The 18,924-nt window shown below is 37.3% G+C and overlaps 1 protein-coding gene across 2 annotated transcripts in view; it reads left to right on the top strand.

The window, feature by feature from the left end:
• Window positions 1-18,924, top strand: part of ATP2A2 (ATPase sarcoplasmic/endoplasmic reticulum Ca2+ transporting 2) — a 61,141-nt gene that overhangs the window by 1,355 nt on the left and 40,862 nt on the right. For both annotated transcript variants that reach the window (XM_060170668.1, XM_060170669.1), the window contains exons 2-5: window positions 32-49; window positions 135-217; window positions 7,640-7,744; window positions 12,319-12,457. In XM_060170668.1, the coding sequence (XP_060026651.1) occupies window positions 32-49; window positions 135-217; window positions 7,640-7,744; window positions 12,319-12,457 (345 nt within the window). The remainder of the gene's footprint in view (window positions 1-31; window positions 50-134; window positions 218-7,639; window positions 7,745-12,318; window positions 12,458-18,924) is intronic.

Raw genomic sequence — 18,924 nt, 5'->3', positions numbered from 1 at the left:
ACGTTGCCTGGTGAATTTCTACATTCTACAGAGTTACCGGCTGAAGAAGGTGAGTAATCTTAACACGTTTCTTCCCCCACTTTGTGTGCTGATCTTAAGATGACATTTACAACAGATATGTTTCTTTCTAACAGGAAAAACCTTGCTGGAACTTGTGATTGAGCAGTTTGAAGACTTACTAGTTAGAATTTTATTGTTGGCAGCATGTATATCTTTTGTAAGTATAAAGAAATTTACTTTCCAAAAGTTGAGACTATACCATAGATGAAAAACCAGGAAACAAATGTCTGTTGAGTGAGAACATTATATTTGGAGATTTAAGCTGTTTCTTCATGTTTTGTGTGGGGTTTTTGGGTTTTTTTTTTTTGATTCCCTAGGTATTTTAAATTTATAAGTAAAACATTTGAAGCCATTCGCGTACAGAAAATAAATGGATGTCTGACATTGGCAGTGCAGTTAGAGATTGTTCCCAAATGCGGCAGGCAGGGTCTTATAAATTCTTGTGGTTTATCAGCTTTTAATATCAAAAAGTTCTTTATTGGAAGGCCTTTTCTGTTTTGGGTTCTTCCGTTGTGTAAGATCATTCTAAGATGATGTTGGGCTCTTTGTAGTCTGTAAATAGAACTTACAAAAGGAATATTCCAGTTGCTCTCCCTTCCTGGTAATGGCAAGGTGACAGTTGTTTCTGACAGTGACAAGAATGATGACGGCAGTGATGGCACCACTGTTGACCAAATTTGGTCACTGACCTTTAGGGTGGTAAATTTATCTAAATTGGACCCCTGTCTTGAGTGGCTCCTAGGTTGAGAGAACAAGGTTTAGTACAATTGGTTCTAGATCTTAAAAGAAAAAAAAAAAAACTTTTCATGTTCTGTATGTGCTTACCAGCTTGAGTCCTGTATGGTTGCTAAGAAACTGGTGAAATGCAAAGAACAGCAGAAGAAAGGTGATGGGGGTTGGAAAGGATAATTCTAGGTTATTATTAACATTTTTTTTGTGTTCAATATTGATTTTTTTATTGCATTTTTTTTCTTGGGCATTGGACTTTGAAGTTTTCCTAAAAATGGTCATGCATAGGACACAGATGTTCCTAATCCTAACAGCATGAGATGTCTTTTGTTCTTAAAGTACAGTATTCTGTTCTTATAAAAACCAAGATGGGAAGTGAAATTCACTCTGCGATAACTTGTTTCAGGCTTTGCAAACTTGACACAGCTTCAAGGTTTCATTTTTGTGTGTTTGTAAGCATGCAGGCCTCAGGGATCTACCTCTGTCTTTATTGACAACCTTACCCTAGAGGGCTATTTTGAGAACTAAATACATGAAGCAGTAGGCATTTCTTTACTTTCGGTGAAGGGAAAAACTTGGCAAGAGGTGAACTTTTTTGGAGTTTCTGTACGCAGATTCTGCCATGAGACTTTAATATGTCATGCCATGTTAGCCAAGTGATGTGTAGCCGTTAATAATTAATTCCTCACGAATGTTTTCTACGGTTTTCATTGAATAAAATTAAGAGAGTATCATAGCAAATCATTAAGCATCCTGAATTAGTCACTCCATACCTTATACGTGTCTGTTTTTCTTGGTTGGTTAAAAAAAATTCCTCTTTAGTAAGTGGCTGCTGCTTTACCAATTCAGATAAAGGAATAGAGCTGTTTGATTAATTAGTTTCAATACATTGTCGTGGAACAAAACAAATAATGTGTTTGAGGTAGTATAATGTTTATGTTTAAGCTGGCTACATAATTTTAAAATAGTCTCAACTTGGTAATTTTAATACTGGGCTTCAGTAAGGTCATCGGGGATCTCTTAGAAGTTAATCAGCTGCTATATACAAGAAGAGATAAAATAAATTTTTATTGCGTTATTTTGTGTGTGTAATTTAAGGCAGTGTTGTAACATCGGTGGCCCTATTTCCAGTAGACAAGCTATTGACTATTTGGGTTGTATAGGATCTCTTGAGTGGCCAGTTTGAGTGACTTTATATTAATATTTTGAAATAATGATGTGAGTTTTACTTTGAAGTAAGGAGCTTAAATCTTCTGGGTATTTTCAAATGTTTTTTTTAAAATTATTATTATTATTTTATTTTTTGGCTGTGCTGCACAGCTTGCAGTATCTGTAGTTCCCTGATCAGGGAATGAACCCGGCCGCAGCAGTGAAAGCCCCGAATCCTAACCACTGGAGTGCCAGGGAATTCCTCAAATGGGTTTTTAAATAAAAGCTTTAATTTTGTTGTAACGTAGGATGTTGGCTTTTTATAGCTTTTTAGAGCTATATTTTGGAGTTGAAATTTGAGTTACCTTTTTGGTAACTACATGGAGTTATTGCTTAGGAAATGAACTGTGTTACATTTTTATTTTATGGGTTGCTAAACAGAAAAGTTTAAACATTTATTGTTTAGGAAGTACTGTAACTTAATTTGCTTTGTTTTGTTTGATCAAGAAATTGCAGATATAAAACTTGTTGATTTTCTTCATGTGGGATTAGCACTACTGCTACATTATGCTTGACCCTTTTCATTCCACATTTCTTTACCTTTGAAAAGAGCACTGAGTTTTTTGTGGTAGTCAGTTCATTCCTATTCGTTTAAAAGGAAAAATGGTAAAATATACATGCTCTTATGGAGAAGCAGATAGGCAGTTTTTATAATCTATATATGATACATCATCAGGTTCTGCTCAAGTTAAGAAATACTAGGCTTTAGTGATATATTTCAAATATCTAAGTAGTAAACTGTTAACCATAGTTAATATTTTGCGTTGGCAGAAAGTAGAAACAGCATTAATGTTTTATACTTGTGACCTGTAGGGATAAAGTTTAATTAACTTGTCACTTGGGTTGGAAGACGTGAGCTATATATCTCCCATTGTATGTGAAGTAACATTAGAAATTCCTTAACTTGACATTCAGTACCTTCCTATCCTTTTCACTTTTTCTTTCCATTCCCCTTGTTCACCAGCTTTGCCCTTCATATAACACATCATATGGTTGCTTAATTGGAATGCCTGTTCTTTTCTCTCTTCCCTGCTTTGTTAGGAATTGAGCACCTTAGGTACATGGCACAAACACTGGGGATACAGCATGGAACGAAATACACTGTCTCTTACCTGGAGCTGACGTTCTAGTGGAGACAGATAAAAGTAAAATATATAATAAACTGTTGGATTGGAGATAGTGCTGTGGAAAAAAATAACATGGTTGTTGGTGGCGGAATAGGGGAGCCTGTGGAAGGAGTGCAGTTTTCAAATAGGGCGGTCAGGAGAGGTGTCTAAGGTGACAGTTAACCTGAAGGAAGTGAGCTTGAGGACCATATTTGTCTCATCTGTCAGAATCATAAAGTCCTCTCTGGTAACACAATTTGCATAAGCTTCTCTACCCTTCACCCCCATTTCCCTATCTCAGTTACTTAGATTGACCCTAAAATGCTAATAAAACTTTATTAGACCAGGGCATTTCTCAACTTTGATTTACATTTGAATAATTTGTCTTTTCTTCTTACTGGAACCTTTGAAGGGATTCTTAATTCCTTTTAGAACCTAGGTTAGTGCTTCTTTTCTTAATTAAATTTGTTATTTATTTATTTCTGGCTGTGTTGGGTCTTCGTTGCTGTGCGCGCGGGCTTTCTCTAGTTGGAGCGAGCGGGGGGCTACGCTTCGTTGTGGTGCGCAGGCTTCCCATTACGGTGGCTTCTCTTGTTGCAGAGCACGGGCTCTAGGCGTGTGGGCTTCAATAGTTGCAGCACGCAGGCTCAGCAGTTGTGGCTCGTGGGCTCTAGAGCGCAGGCTCAGTAGCTGTGGCTCACTAGCTGTGGCTCACGGGCTTAGTTGCTCCACGGCATGTGGGATCTCCCGGACCAGGGCTCGAACCTGTGTCCCCTGCATTGGTAGGCGGATTCTTAAGCACTGCGCCACTAGAGAAGTGTCCCAGGTTAGTGCTTTTGAGTTAACAAATATTTGGATGAGTTTGTGTTGGTAGCATTTTCAAAATACATGAAATTTGTTTACTTTTGTTTTCTCAGTAAGATATATTCAAGAAGTATTTGATAATGTAGTGATTTTAAATTTTTCCTGTGTTTTCTTTTAATTATTTTGAAGGACAAAATGGGCAGTTTACTGATTGGTTTAAGTAATTTATTTAGAGCCTGTCTTTAAAATATGGTTTGAAAGGTGAATGTGTATGGGGTTTTTTGTTTTCTTTTAAATAAGATTGTATTTTCAAATCTGAAAATATTGAAGAGTGTTTTCACATAAGCTTTATGTCTGGTTCACAAGAGAATCTAGTCTAATTCATACTATTCTTTTTATAATGGCTGAAAGAATTTTTGTTTCTCACTTCAGAAAATTGCTATAACACTTATTGGTGATACTTTATTTGTTTCCTCTTTTTAAATTTCTTGATGTAAATTTTTTCCTTCATTGAACAAATGTTTGAGTGCCCTAAGGCATTGCAAATTTCTAAGGATACAAGGAGGAATGCAGACCTGATACATGTTTTAAGACCCTCAGTCTTAAGAATGTGCTTATGATCTCTCATTTTCTTCTTAAGTTCTTGTTAAGAGCTCTGCACATTATCCTAACGTGTAGATAACTGAGTCATGGTACCATGACTGTCTCCTAGTTTATACCAGAACATCCCTTTTTACCTTGGATTAAAATTTGCTTAATTCATTAAACCCTGCTCTCTGGCATCTTTCGGCTATACTCTCAGAAGTTATGGTGATATACAGAGATCAGTCTTCCATATAACAATTAGAAGATACCCTACCCTGTCTAAAGTAACCTAGCAAGGGAATTCCCAGTGGTTAGGACTCTGTGCTTTCACTGCCAGGACCCAGGTTCGATCCCTGGTCAGGGAATTAAATAAATAAAGTAACCTAGCAAGTGTTTACTTTGAATAGGATTGACAAGTTTGAAACTTTTGAACTTGCCGTAGCTGGATACTGTAAGCCCCAGAAGTACTGTTCCTGTATTAATAGTGCAAAGCAAAGAAAGAAGAAACACTATTCCTAAAATTATACTGCAGTAGCTTTTCCTTCCACTTCCCTTTGGTATTGTTAATGAGGTTGGTTACCTTTTTGCTCTCTTAATGTTTAAGTTCATAGACTGCCAGGTAGGGACTTGTACCTTAGACGTTGTATGAGATTTTGTTTTGTTTATTCATGCATTTATTCAGTAAATATATAGTGAGCATCAACTATGTACCAGAGACTCTTCTAGACCCCTGGGGGTAGAATAATCAACAAAAGGAAATACAAACAGATAATCCTTTATATTCAACCTGTTCTCAATAAAGATTTTTTAGAAACATTCTCTCTGCCCCCTGTATATTTTGTATAACTTCTGGTAACCATAATTATGAACTGACTGTACTATAATGCTAATAAGACATAGTAATTTGTCACTCATCCAGTTTCCCTCTTCACTACCCTCTTCCCCATCTCATGGGAATCTTCCATCCGTCAGCATCATCTTCCCATTTACGCAAGAGAGGTTTTCTTTTCAATAGAACAAAACCATGAAGGACTGCACCATGTGGTTTGAACATGATTGACTGGATTGATTCTTAGCAGTAAATGAAATACGGTTCATCTTTATTTTGAGTTGTAGCACTTAATTCTTTGGGTTATTTGTGGGTTTCAAAATATTTTTTTAAATATTAGAAAATTGGTAGTTGTCAGTGTTAAATAGGTTCAGCACTGCCCTTCCACACTAAGAGATTTGCCCACTAGTTTCTCATCAGGCAGTAATTATACATTGTCCAGAACCCTCAAATAACTATGAATGCCTGTGTTTCTTACACATAAACATTTAAAGTCACATAGTGGAAGAAAATGCTACTTCATAATACAGATGAGGGTTATTGCATTATGGATAAATACCACTTGTGCAAAGGAACCACACATTTCTTGAAAAGTAGAGGTTTGCTTTGATAGTCCTGTCACTGCTTGCTTTCTTTAGTCTTTTCCTTTGTTCCAGCTTATGTGGGATATTGCTTTAAGTTTGTTCCTCCCGCCTAGCTGCCAAGAGGGAAATTCATACCCGATTTAACAAGGTGTGAAGCTTATCTTACAGTTGCTAATGCCTCACTGACCTTTTCTAAAGGTCCTAGTTACTCTTCAAGTTGAGCAATTTTTCTCCCCCAAGAGCTAATTAAGTTTCTTATTTCTGATAGCTCTCCTTGGCAAATGTTTGAAAGGCTAGCATCAAAGCAGCTGTGATCTTGCATCTATCAAAATTTATAACTTCCTAGAGAAGTTTTCATCCTGCCATTAGACCTGGCCTTAACACCAGGAATGCCCAGCTGAAAGCTTGCAGGAGCAATTTATATTCATTCTGGTGTTCTGCTTGCCCTGGTTCATTGGCTGTCAGTGGTGATTGGCGTCTTTCAGGACCTGGCCTTGGGTCTCCCGTTTTTTTTCCTGCTCAAATTGATATATTTCTTTTGTTGGTGGTATAGTGGTGAGCAAAGCTGCCTAACAAATTGATATTTGTTGTTAATTCATCGTTACCCTCATTTACTTGCAAAATTCATGTTGGGTCTTACCTTAATCATCTTTCTGGTTGTTTGCTGTTTGTGTCAAAGCTCATTTTATAGTATTCCACTAGGTACAAATGTAGTCGTCAGATGGCTTTATTATTGCCATACATCATATCTGACAATATTAAAAAGTATCAGAAACAGTGCTTTCATTGTTTACTGAATAGATCTTTTAAAGAAAAGATTTCATTGTGGAATATACAAACATTTTAAGCAGTGTTAAAAGGCAAAGGCAAATCTTACCTCCCAGACTGTATCATAAGATACCTTTAACATCCTTTTTGGATTGGCACTTTTCCACAAAAATTGGTTGTTAAATTTTTAACCATTTAGATGCCTCTTTTACTATGTTGTTTATTTTAAGATTCATTGTGTTGGATTCTCTCTTCTTAGGGTTGCTCAGTTAGAAAGTATAGTGTGGCTTGTGTGAGCTAGAAGTTAATTCTCTGCTCATTTTTCTTGGGACAGTGTTCTGTGCCCAGGTATAACATTTTTGGATTTATGTCATCTCTGAAGAGCTGTGTTCCTGTACTAGATATCATATGGAGGATAACCTTCAAAATACATTCCTGATCGCAGAACAACCTTGCAGTAATGACCTTCAGCAACACCACTGAAAATACGTGGAACATTAGCAGTTTATATACTCTAATTTTGAGTCAATGATTAAGTTGTTTTTACTATGAATTTGTGCCACATAGGTATTATTTGATGTGAATATTAACCAAATTAACAAAGTTTCATGATTGCCTTTTGCTTTAACAAAATCAGGAATTTGTTTTATTTCTTTTGAAAAATATACACAGAAAATGAATGGAATTTAGTTCCCCAAAAGTATTTGTTTTGGATTTTAAACCAATTATTACATGAAAAAATAAATTAGTTCTTAAGGGTATTATTAAGAAGTTTATAGTTTTGAGTCTTAAGAATTATTGGGAACAAGATATAAGCTTGTTGTTTATGTCATTACATTTTGCTACCTTTTGTTTCTAAGGATGGTAAGAAAAGAGATTTTATGTATCATAATAATTCCTTTAATGCCAGCCACTTTTGTTGTAAGAACACATTACAGTTCTAACGCGTGCCATTTCTCTTTTAGGTTTTGGCTTGGTTTGAAGAAGGTGAAGAAACAATTACAGCTTTTGTAGAACCCTTTGTGATTTTACTTATATTAGTAGCCAATGCAATTGTGGGTGTATGGCAGGTAAGCAAAAATTCCTGCAGTGCAAAATTTTGGTAATTTACGTAAGTGATTTAAACTGTTAAAACAATCTGTGGAACTACATGTGTTTTTTATCTATTAATTTATTTAATGGCAAAATTTTAGACCTCATGCATATACACTTTACTGTTAAAATTGCTCATCCTTCATGGTAGCATGGAATTAAGAACAGTGGATAAAGAAGCTACTTAAGGAAAACCAGAAAATTTGACGACCAGTATTCTCTTTATATTTTCTAGCTGCTTCCTATGAAAAACTTTTATTCTCCTTGGGTGTGTGTGTGTATTTAGCTATAAAAATTGTTTAAATCCTAAATAATTTTACCTTCAGAGCATATTCCTGGCTATTTTCCCTTAACTGCCTAGTACCCAGGCCTTTCTTATTCACAGAATGGAAGCTAATTTTACTACAGAAACATAACGGGATCACACATCTGCCCCATATTTGCATGATTGGTCTTCTGCAGATAGCTAGTTTGAGAATTTAACTTTTTTAAGACTATGGATCTGTTAGGTTTTTGTTTTTGATATATTTTAACAAACCCAGACTAATATTTCACATTCATCTTTTTATTTGTGGCTGTGTTGGGTCTTCTTTGCTGTGTGCAGGCTTTCTCTAGTTGCGGTGAGCGGGGGCTACTCTTCATTGCAGTGCGGAATGCTTAGTTAGAAAGTATAGTGTGGCTTGTGTGAGCTAGAAGTTAATTCTCTGCTCATTTTTCTTGGGACAGTGTTCTGTGCCCAGGTATTGTTGCGGAGCGCAGGCTTCCGTAGTTGTGGCTCGGGGGCTACAGAGTGCAGGCTCAGTAGTTGTGGCGCACTGGCTTAGTTACTCCGTGGTATGTGGGATCTTCCCGGACCAGGAATCGAATCCGTGTCCCCTGCATTGGCAGGCAGATTCTTAATCACTGTGCCACCGGGGAAGTCCCTCTCATTCATCTTTTAAGTATTGATCTTTTAGATGTTTGATAGATATAGTCACCTCTTTCAGGACTAAAATAGAGTGTATCTGTCATTCTTAAAGTGGAAGCATCTTATAAACATATTTAATCCTATTGGAATTGTAAACTTCTGATCTTATTAATAAACATGAAGGCCTTTATGTGGTGAGCTCATTTAGAAGGAAGCCTACTTAGAAGAAATTTAATTGTGCTACATTTGATTTTTTTAATTGCTTTTATTTAAATAGAAACGATCTTTTTGTGAATAATTTAGGCAAAAGAAACAATATATAGCATTAGATTGTCCTTCTCAAGTTAGTAATATGCATTTTTAAATTAATTTATGTCAGTTACATAGTAGATAACTCATACATATTCCCATTTCATGCTTAGAGTGATTTTGTAAGGCAGATGATATTCCCATTGGACAGATGTGACATAGAAGTTCAGAGTGATTGACTTATCAAAGGCCATACAGATAGTACATACATAGAGTATCTGGGATTTATATCCAGGGTCAGGCTGATCTGAACTCCAAAGTAAAATTTTACAGCAATTTTCACAGGACTTTTAGATATGTCTTAGCTTAAAGAAAACAGTAATATTTTTGATGGATATCCTATTACATAATATACAGAAGGGTATGAGCAATAAATACTATAGGGTTCTTGCTTTCTGGAAGTAATGAAAGTTATAATTATAGTGTAAGGTAGTATTTGGGAGGGGTGGGGCATGTATTTCTGATCAATGTCATCAAGGAAGGCTGACAAGCAATTGGGGGAACTATAAAGAAATAGGACTTTTGTGGGTGGAAGCTGGGGAGAATATTCCAGAGAGGGGGTGGCATGAGCAGAGAGGTACAAAGTGTGTTTGAGGAATGACACTTAGACCTATTTAGGTTTGACTGGAGGAGGTAGGAGTTGTAACTTTTAGAACAAAGGAAACCTTAGAAGGTCTTCTAAGTTTTTGTTCATAGTAAGTTAGGTATATTTGTTTTTCCCCAAGCTGACCTGTTTTTTGTTGTTTGTTTTTTTTAAATAAATTTATTTATGTTTGGCTGTGTTGGGCCTCTGTTGCTTCACGCGGGTTTTCTCTAGTTGCGGTGAGTGGGGGCTACTCTTCGTTGAGGTGCGGTGGCTTCTCTTGTTGCGGAGCACGGGCTCTAGGCGGGTGGGCTCAGTAGTTGTGGCTCACAGGCTCTAGAGTGCAGGCCCAGTAGTTGTGGTGCACGGGCTTAGTTGCTCTGTGGTATGTGGGATCTTCCTGGACCAGGGCTAGAACCTGTGTCCCCTGCATTGGCAGGCAGATGCTTAACCACTGAGCCACCAGGGAAGTCCCCCTGATTTTTAATGTGGAACATTTTTTTTAAAGTCTTTATTGAATTTGTTACAGTATTGCTTCTGTTCTATGTTTTGGTTTTTTGGCCACAAGGCATGTGGGATCTTAGCTCCCTGACCAGGGATGGAACCTGCACCCCCTGCATTGGAAAGCAAAGACTTAACCATTGGACCACCAGGGAAGTCCCTCCCTGATTTTTAATAGAAGCAAAATACAGTGCACCTGGACATCTTAACTTTGGTCAGTCTAATTAAACTCTACCTGACATGACCTCGAGGAAGGAGAAATAAAACTGCCACAGTTCATAAATTCAGGGGGGAAAATCCTGAGGAAAAAGTAGTTTCAAAGTTGAATAATTGAATAGCGACAATGCTCAGAATTTATTCTTTCTACAGTATCAGTAACATTTGAACTTAACCTGAAGGACCTTTTAGCCAGTGACATTAATTAGAGTTAGATATGCTGGTATTTCTGTTAATTATAAGGTGATGCAGATAGACTCATTCTTTAAGCAGATCTGATTGGGATTTAAATTATTCTTATCATGAACTTTCCAAATTTAAGGTTTCCTGTACTTTCTCAGGAATGCATACATAAAAAGTTAGACACATGCCATTAGCTTTCAGTTTTGTGTCATCTAAATTCTCTTTAAGCAGGTTTGGGGACTTAATTTTTACCACAGTGTGAAAAATTAGATTGCATGTTATCGAGCATAAATTTTATCCAAATGTTAAACTGAAGAGCTTTAGGTTGGAGAGCAAAGATGTGAGAGAAATGAAAGAATTATTTCCTTTGTCCACTGAGTAACCTCAGCTGGGCATGTGCTTTGTAGATTTGCTCCTTCTAATGGCTTATTTTCTTTTTTTTAATTAATTAATTTTATTTTATATTTATTTTTGGCTGCGTTGGGTCTTCGTTGCTGCGTGGGGACTTTCTCTAGTTGCAGTGAGCACTCTTCGTTGTGGAGTGTGGGTTCTCATTGCAGTGGCTCCTCTTGTTGCAGAGCACGGGCTCTAGGCACGAGGGCTTCAATAGTTGTGGCACACGGACTCAGTAGTTGTGGCTTGCAGGCTCTAGAGTACAGGCTCAGTAGTTGTGGCGCATGGGCTTGGTTGCTCCACGGCATGTGGGATCTTTCCGGACCAGGGCTCAAATCTGTGTCCCCTGCATTGTCAAGCGGATTCTTAACCACTGCGCCACCAGGGAAGTCCTAATTGCTTATTTTCTAAAAGGAGAAAAGGCAAATTTCACACATACTCCCCCACCGCCCCCCAAAGGAACTTTCCCTTAGCTTTTTTTTTTTTCAACATGGCTCATTTTAATTCTGCATCTTTCATCTTGAAATTTGGAAATAAAAATTGTGTGTCGGGCTTCCCTGGTGGCACAGTGGTTGAGAGTCCACCTGCCGATGCAGGGGACACGGGTTCGTGCCCCGGTCAGGAAAGATCCCACATGCCACAGAGTGGCTGGACCCGTGAGCCATGGCCGCTGAGCCTGCGCGTCCAGAGCCTGTGCTCCGCAATGGGAGAGGCCACAACAGTGAGAGGCCCGCGTACTGCAAAAAAAAAAAATTGTGTGTGACTAAGTCTTGACATGTTCATATATAATATTATGGTAAATATGGTATGTGACTGGCAGTGCTTCCGGCCACTTATTGGTCTTTAGTACTGGTGAGAGATTTAGAATTTGTGAAACGTAACTGGATTTTCTTAATTCATCACTCAAAGCATTCACTATGTGCCAAAACACAATCTAAGCATTTTACACATAGCTTGTAAATCCTCACAACCCTTGAGGGTGGGTACTGTTAGTGTCCTGGTTTTGTAGGCCATAAAGCTGTGTGTCATGTTATCCACAGTCACATAGCTTTTGAGTGTAAAAGCCTGTGTTGAGCCTGGGCAGTCCAACCCCAGACCATCACCTTTCATGGGGGTCATGATTGATTTAATGATGTGAGTGTGTGAAGCTGAAGGTGAGGGCCATGTTGCCCAGTGTGCATAGGGACAGCAGGTTCTAATAACTGCTTCTTTCCATTGATTTTTATCTCCTTACCCTTCTTCGGGTGCTTATTTTTTCATTTTTAATACAAAATCATAAGGGCCTAATGTTATTACCTTAAGATGTGAATCATTTATTACAAATGTCATTAATATGCATCTCCTGTGTTTTTTCTTTTTAAGTTTAGTTTACAGCTCTAAAATTTGATTCCTAGGGCCAGAAACACTTGGCAGTGGCAGGCTGTATTTACTACTGTTATCTTTTGTTTTCTTTTTTACAGGAAAGAAATGCTGAAAATGCAATCGAAGCCCTTAAGGAGTATGAGCCTGAAATGGGCAAAGTGTATCGACAAGACAGGAAGAGTGTACAGCGGATTAAAGCTAAAGACATAGTTCCTGGTGATATTGTAGAAATTGCTGGTGAGTTGAGTTTGTCATTTTTATTTTAGGTTGTATATCTGAATACAGTCCTTTTCTGAAGGCTCATACTTAAGAGTTTTAAAAGTTAGGCTCATGTGTATCAATTACGTTAACAGATTTTTAGTGCTATCCAAACAAATCAGGTTTTCTGTAAAATTTTCAAAGTGTTTTGGCACCTCCCTTCATGTTGATGTGTTTATCTTTTTTTTTTAAACAAGGTGTTTTGAATTATTGTGCTTATTACTTTTAGTACATTGTGGAACACTAGTGCAGGTGAGATAATGAACTTAATCTTGATTTGACAGTTAGTTGTAGTGAGCAGTTTGTAGAATACTAGTTAATGGCTACATAGTTTTTCCCGTTTTGGTTCTTGACACAAATAGGTCAATCTTGGAACCATCAAACCTAGTTGATGGCTAAGGGTAATCTCATGACTTTAAAAGCTCTACTTAAGAATACTTTGACATAACACTGAGCCGGGTATCTAGGTTTGGGCTTTAAAGAGTTAGTGAATCCACTGCAATGCCAGAGCTCTACACAGATCTCAAAAAGGTCCTCTTTCCTATAGGTCAATGCCATGTTTTCAGGCAACCCAAATGCCCCTGGAGCCAATCAGAACTGTGTAATCTTTTTGCTGGGGAATTATTACATTGGGTTATTCAAATCATTGTGGTTTTTCACACCCTCCTGAGCTCAGAATACTTGTTTTCTTTTTGTGAATTGTCTCATAGTAACACCTTTACACTGAATTGTGGGGAAATTGTGCTTTGTCTTACTCATTGTAATGAGAATTCAGTGCTGAGTCTCCTGGCCTGCGCTCTGCAGTTTTGGTCTTTGAAAGTAAATTACCGGGACTTCCCTGGTGGTCCAGTGGTTAAGACTCTGCCCTCCCAATGCAGGGGGCCCGGGTTTGATCCCTGGTCAGGGAAACTAGATCCTGCATGCTGCCTGGCGCAGCCGAAAAACAGAAGAAAAACAAAAGTAAATTACCTTGTCATAGGTCTTCCAGTAAAAGAATAGTGTTGCCTGTGTACCCACACGTTGATTACTTAGGACAGCAAAATTTGTATAAATGACCTAACAGCTTGCTTAATAGTGTTAACAAAAGTACAACTCAGAATGAAGTGTTTTGGCCAGTGGATTTTTTAAACTTAATTTTGACATAATTTCAGACTTAAAAGTTGCAAGACTAGTAAGAGTTCCCATTTAGCTTTTACCCAGATTCTCCAAATGTTTGTTATCACATGTGCATTATCCTCTTTCAGTCTGTATCTATACATTCACACATTTTTGTCTGAACTGTTTGAGAGTAAGTTGCAGAAATGATGCCTCTTTACTCCTAAATACTTGAGTGATTATTTTATAAAATTTAGAGCATTCTTTTAATATGATTCCAGTTAACTACTGAAAGTAGATAACAGTATTGTATCAGTTTTTTTAATCTGTAGACCTTATTTAGATTTAACCATTTTGTCACCATGGATTTTACAGCAAAAATATGACTTAGGGAATTCTGGTGGTGATGTAGGAAGTAGGTCAGAATGGGAAGGCTGGAGATAGGTAAGGGTTAATGAGAGCAAACAATAATGAAGGCTGTAGCATTAAGAATAATGAGGGGAAGATTTTGAGTTTACAAGTAGGAGTTTTAAAGCAAGGGTGCACATCAGAATTATCTGGGGACCCTCCTTAAAAGTTTTTACCAGGTCTCAACCCAAAGTATTAACTCTGAATCTCCCTTGGGCAAGGAATTACAGCCATGTATAGTTTGAAAAGTGAGCCTCAGGTTTAGGTGCCAAGCAACAGGTTTTGATAACTTAATAGATATTGGGGTGGATGTGAAGTAGGGTGTGGCATCAAAGATACTGGCAGGATATCTAGTTTAGGTGCCCGGGTGGTGATGGTGCTAGTAACTGAGGAAGGAAACATTAGAGGAAGATCGTTTGTCTTTCCACAAATATATATGTGGTCAGTGCACTTGCAGGTCACCTAAATATTGCACAAGATTCTTTTTGACTTTGTATGTTTTCCAGTTCTCCAGCTTAGTCTGGTAATATACTTTCAGCCTGTCAAATTAAGATATTGTAAGAATTTTTTGTGCTACTTAAGCTATTTCAGTATATTCAATGTATCTGAAAACTTAGAGAAATCACCCCCAAAGTGTTTATCCTTGGTTTGCATCAGTAGATGGCAGTGGTTTACAGCGTCAGAGGAAACTGTAACCTTGATCCTCAAAGCATCATCTTCCCTTTTGAAGGAATACACTAAGACCAGCTTCTCTTCAATGGAGGTGGTTTTGGTTTCTCTTTTCTCTGAATTCTGGTTCTCTCCAGTCTTTCCTGTCTCAGTAAGTCACTCTTACCAACTAGTTAACTGAGAGAAACTTGGGAATCATCTTGATTCTTTCCTCTTTTATTCTGTCTCTAAGACCAGTTGATTCTGTCTCCAAAACACACCCAAATTTGTTTACTACTTTTTCCTCAGTCACCACACCAGTCCCACTATCACCTCACACTGACATTGTCATTGTGTCCTAACGAGCCTCTGCCTTCCTTTACTGTTTTCTTTCCACACAGAAGCCAGTTTCCTAAAGGTCATGTTTATTCACTTGCTGAAACACTTCAGTGGCTTCTCTCTTGCACCAGAAATATAAATTTTTTTCTTTGACCCTAAATGACCTTGCATTGTATAGCTCCTGCTTGCTTCTGTGATTTCATCTTATGCAACTCTCTATGCTCTAGCCATACAGGACTATTTTTTTTTTTTTTTTTTTTGCTGAGTTGGGTCTTTGTTGCTGCGCCCGGGCTTTCTCTAGTTGTGGCTAGCAGGGGTTACTCTTCATTGCAGTGTGCGGGCTTCTCATTGCAGAGCACAGGCTCTAGGTGCGCAGGCTTCAGTGGTTGTGGTGCGTGGGCTCTAGAGTGCAGGCTCAGTAGTTGTGGTGCACAGGCTTAGTTGCTCTGTGGCTCGTGGGATCTTCTCGGACCAGGGCTCGAACCCGTGTCACCTGCATTGGCAGACAGATTCCCAACCACTGCACCACCAGGGAAGCCCCACTGCCTTTCTTTTAATATTCAAAAAAAATATTAAAACATGAGTTTAAATTCCTCATCTTAGGTGAATCTACTTATTACCAATAGTAAGTGTTCTAAGCAGTACACATTCTCAACCCTATTCCGATTTCACCTGTGTTTGAATCCTTTGTGAGGAGTCTAACAGGTCCTGATAGTTAACACTTTTTTCCTCCAACTCTTCCCCCACTGTATACTAATTGCTAAAAGCATATGCAATGCTTGGACATTGGGCTCTTGTATAGTATTATTTTTTGAATTTTGACCATTCTGAGGGATGCTGAACAGAGGTGGTAACTAGTTTTAGATAGATATGAACATTTTATTAAACACTATTGTCATACTACTAGGCAACGAGCAGAAGTGTGTCACAGTGATCATTGTAATCTTGCTGAGCATGTAACAAGCGCTCAGTGAGTAATAAATGAAACTTGAAATCGGAAGTATGGAGTAGGTTTAGCTAATGTAAACCTTCTTATTGTGCAGCTTCTGTGCAGAATAGATAATTTGAAGTCTCTGTGCTTAAGTTCAGTAATAACAAAGCTTGAAGTGTGTGCCAGATATAGTGATAAACTTGCTAGTGCTTGGTTTTTAACCATCAACCGCTCTATGGGGTGCATACTGTTAGTCATATTTTACAATTGAAACTGAGTCTTTGTGGTTTATTGCTTCTATCTTCAACTGTAGTTAATTTGCTAGAGAATATACAGTATCCTTAGTGAATGTGTACATATTTCATATATCAATTTGTTGGAGACCTAGTTTACAATCTTTTAAAAACAGCTTTATTGAGATATAATTCACATGCCATAATTAATATTCACTCCTTTAAATTGTGTAATTAAGTGTTTTTTAGTATATTCAGAGTTCTACAGTCATAACCACTGTCTAATTTCAGAACATCTTCCTCCAAAAAGAAAACCCTATATCCATTAGCAATCACTTCCTCTGCCCGTCTTTCCCCAGTCCCTGGCAACCACAGTGTTTTTTTAGGGATTTGCTTGTTCTGGATATTGTATATAAATGGAATCATACAATAAATGCCCTTTTTAGACTGGCTTCTTTCACTTAGTATATTGTTCTCAGGATTCATTTATGTTGTAGCATGTATCATATAGTTCATTCATGTGTATACTGTATTCTTTATGGCTCAATAATATTCCATTGTTTAGGTATGCCACATTTTGTTTATTCATTCATCAGTTCATGAGTATTTGAGTGGCTTTCTCCTTTCTGGCTATTACGCTACTGTGAACATTCAAGTACAATTTTTGTGTGACCATATGCTTTCACTCTCTTAGATATATACCTAGACATGGAATTGCTGGAGCTTACGGTGACTCAAAGTTTAACATTTTGAGGAACTTCCCAACTGTTTTCCAAAGTGATTGCATCATTTTACATTCCATCAGCAATGTATATAGGTTCCAGTTTCTCCACATCCTCATCAACACTTGTCTTTTTTTAAATTTTAGCCTTGAAGTGTTATCTCATTGTGATTTTAATTTGTACTTCCCTAATTTCCTAATGATATTGAGCATCTTTTCATGTGCTTATTTTCAATTAGTATGTCATCTTTGAGAACTGTCTAAATCCATTGGGTTTAGTTGGGCTGTCTTTTTAATGTTGAGTTGTAAGAGTTCTTTACATATCCTGGCTTATCAGATAGGGTTTGAAAATTTTTTTTCCCGTTCTGTAGGTGTCTTTTTTACTTGACAGTGTCCTTTGTAGCATAAAAGTTTTTAATTTGATAGAGTCCTATTTGTCTTTTTTTTTCTTTCATTGCTTGTGCTTTTGGTGTCATATCTAAGAAGCTATTCTGTGATCTCATGTCACCAAGATTTTGTATATGGTGTGAGGTAGGTGTCCAACTTGATTTTTTTGCATTTGGATATCCAGTAGTATCAGCACCATTTGTTGAAAAGACTTCTTCATTGAATTGTCCTGACACTCGTCAAAAATCAATTGACTTCATTTTCCACTGCAAATTGACTATTATTCCATTGATCTGTATGTCTCCTCATGCCAGTACCACACTGTCTTGATTACTGTAGCTTTGTAGTAAGTTTTGAAATCACTAAATTTGAGTCCCCTGGCTTTGTTGTTTTTCTAGATTATTTTGGGTGTTCTGAGTCCGTTGCATTTCCATATACCTTTTAAGTTTAGCTTGTTAATTTCTGCCCCAAAACCCTGCATAGATTTTGATAATAATGTTGACTCTGTAGCTCAGTTTGGGGAATATAAACATCACAGTAATATTAAATCTTCTGATCCATGACCATGGGGTGTCTTTATGTTTATTTAGGTCTCGTTTCTTTTAACACTCTGTTTTCAGCATTCAAGTCTTGTACTACTTTTGTTAAGTTTATTCCTAAGTATTTTATCGTTTTTTGTTCGTTTTTTGCGGGGGAGCTATTTGTAATTGGAATAGTTTTCTTAATTTCATTTTCAGATTGTTCTTTGCCTAGTGTATAGAAACACAGTTGATTTTTGTGTACTGATATTGTACCTTGCAATCTTGGTAGACTCTTTTATTCTAATAGTTTTTCAGGGGTTCCTTAAGATTTTCTCTATATAAGACCATGTCATCTGAAAACAAATATTTTTGTCTTTTCAGCCTGGGTGCCTTTTCTTTTTTTTGTCTAATTACCCTGGCTAGACTCTCCAGTAGAATGTTGAAAAGAAGTGGCAAGAGTAGAAATCCTTGTCTTGTTCCTGGTCGTAGGGGAAAAGCATTCAGTCTTTTACCATGAAGTATGATGTTAGCTGTGGGTTTTATAGATGCCCTTTATCATGTCGAGGATGCCTGATCACAATTTTAATTTTTAGGTTGTCAGTATACTCTTGTTTGATCTGTTCTGGTGACTTTTCATGGTGGTTATGTATTTAGATCCAAATTAGAAATGGTTAGTTTTGCTAGATTACTAGGACCAGTGGGTCACTGAACTGGGAAAGATGTAATCCTAAGGCATTTAAGTGAATTATATGGAACATTTTGGGAAAACATATTGTGACTGCTTGACCTGGGCCAGATAAATAGGTATTTATTTTATTCAGACTTTTAATACTATACACGTTGAGGCTTTTTAACTTCTACTTTTATTAGGATTAGTAATCTAGTTGACCCTGCAATTTGGCATTTAGCCCAATAATTCAGTTCTGTAAAACTGTAGAAATGAACTTCAATTCTAAATGTAGATCTAAATTATTTCTTGTCAAAGTCTTACATGGCCTGAAGGGATAAATGGCATGAATTGTGCTTTTAGACATGGTAACTTTTATACTATTACTTAAATTATGAAATTGAGTGTGAGGGTTCTTTCTGGTGAATTGAAAAACTGGAGAATACTGTGAACTGTTTTGAAGATGAAAGTGAGCATGGAGTTGCTTTTTTGATAT

Source organism: Lagenorhynchus albirostris, chromosome 14 (genome assembly GCF_949774975.1).
Source record: "Lagenorhynchus albirostris chromosome 14, mLagAlb1.1, whole genome shotgun sequence".
Classification (NCBI taxonomy): domain Eukaryota; kingdom Metazoa; phylum Chordata; class Mammalia; order Artiodactyla; family Delphinidae; genus Lagenorhynchus; species Lagenorhynchus albirostris.
Note: the sequence above shows the minus strand (reverse complement) of the source record. Positions and strands in the feature narration are given on the sequence as shown.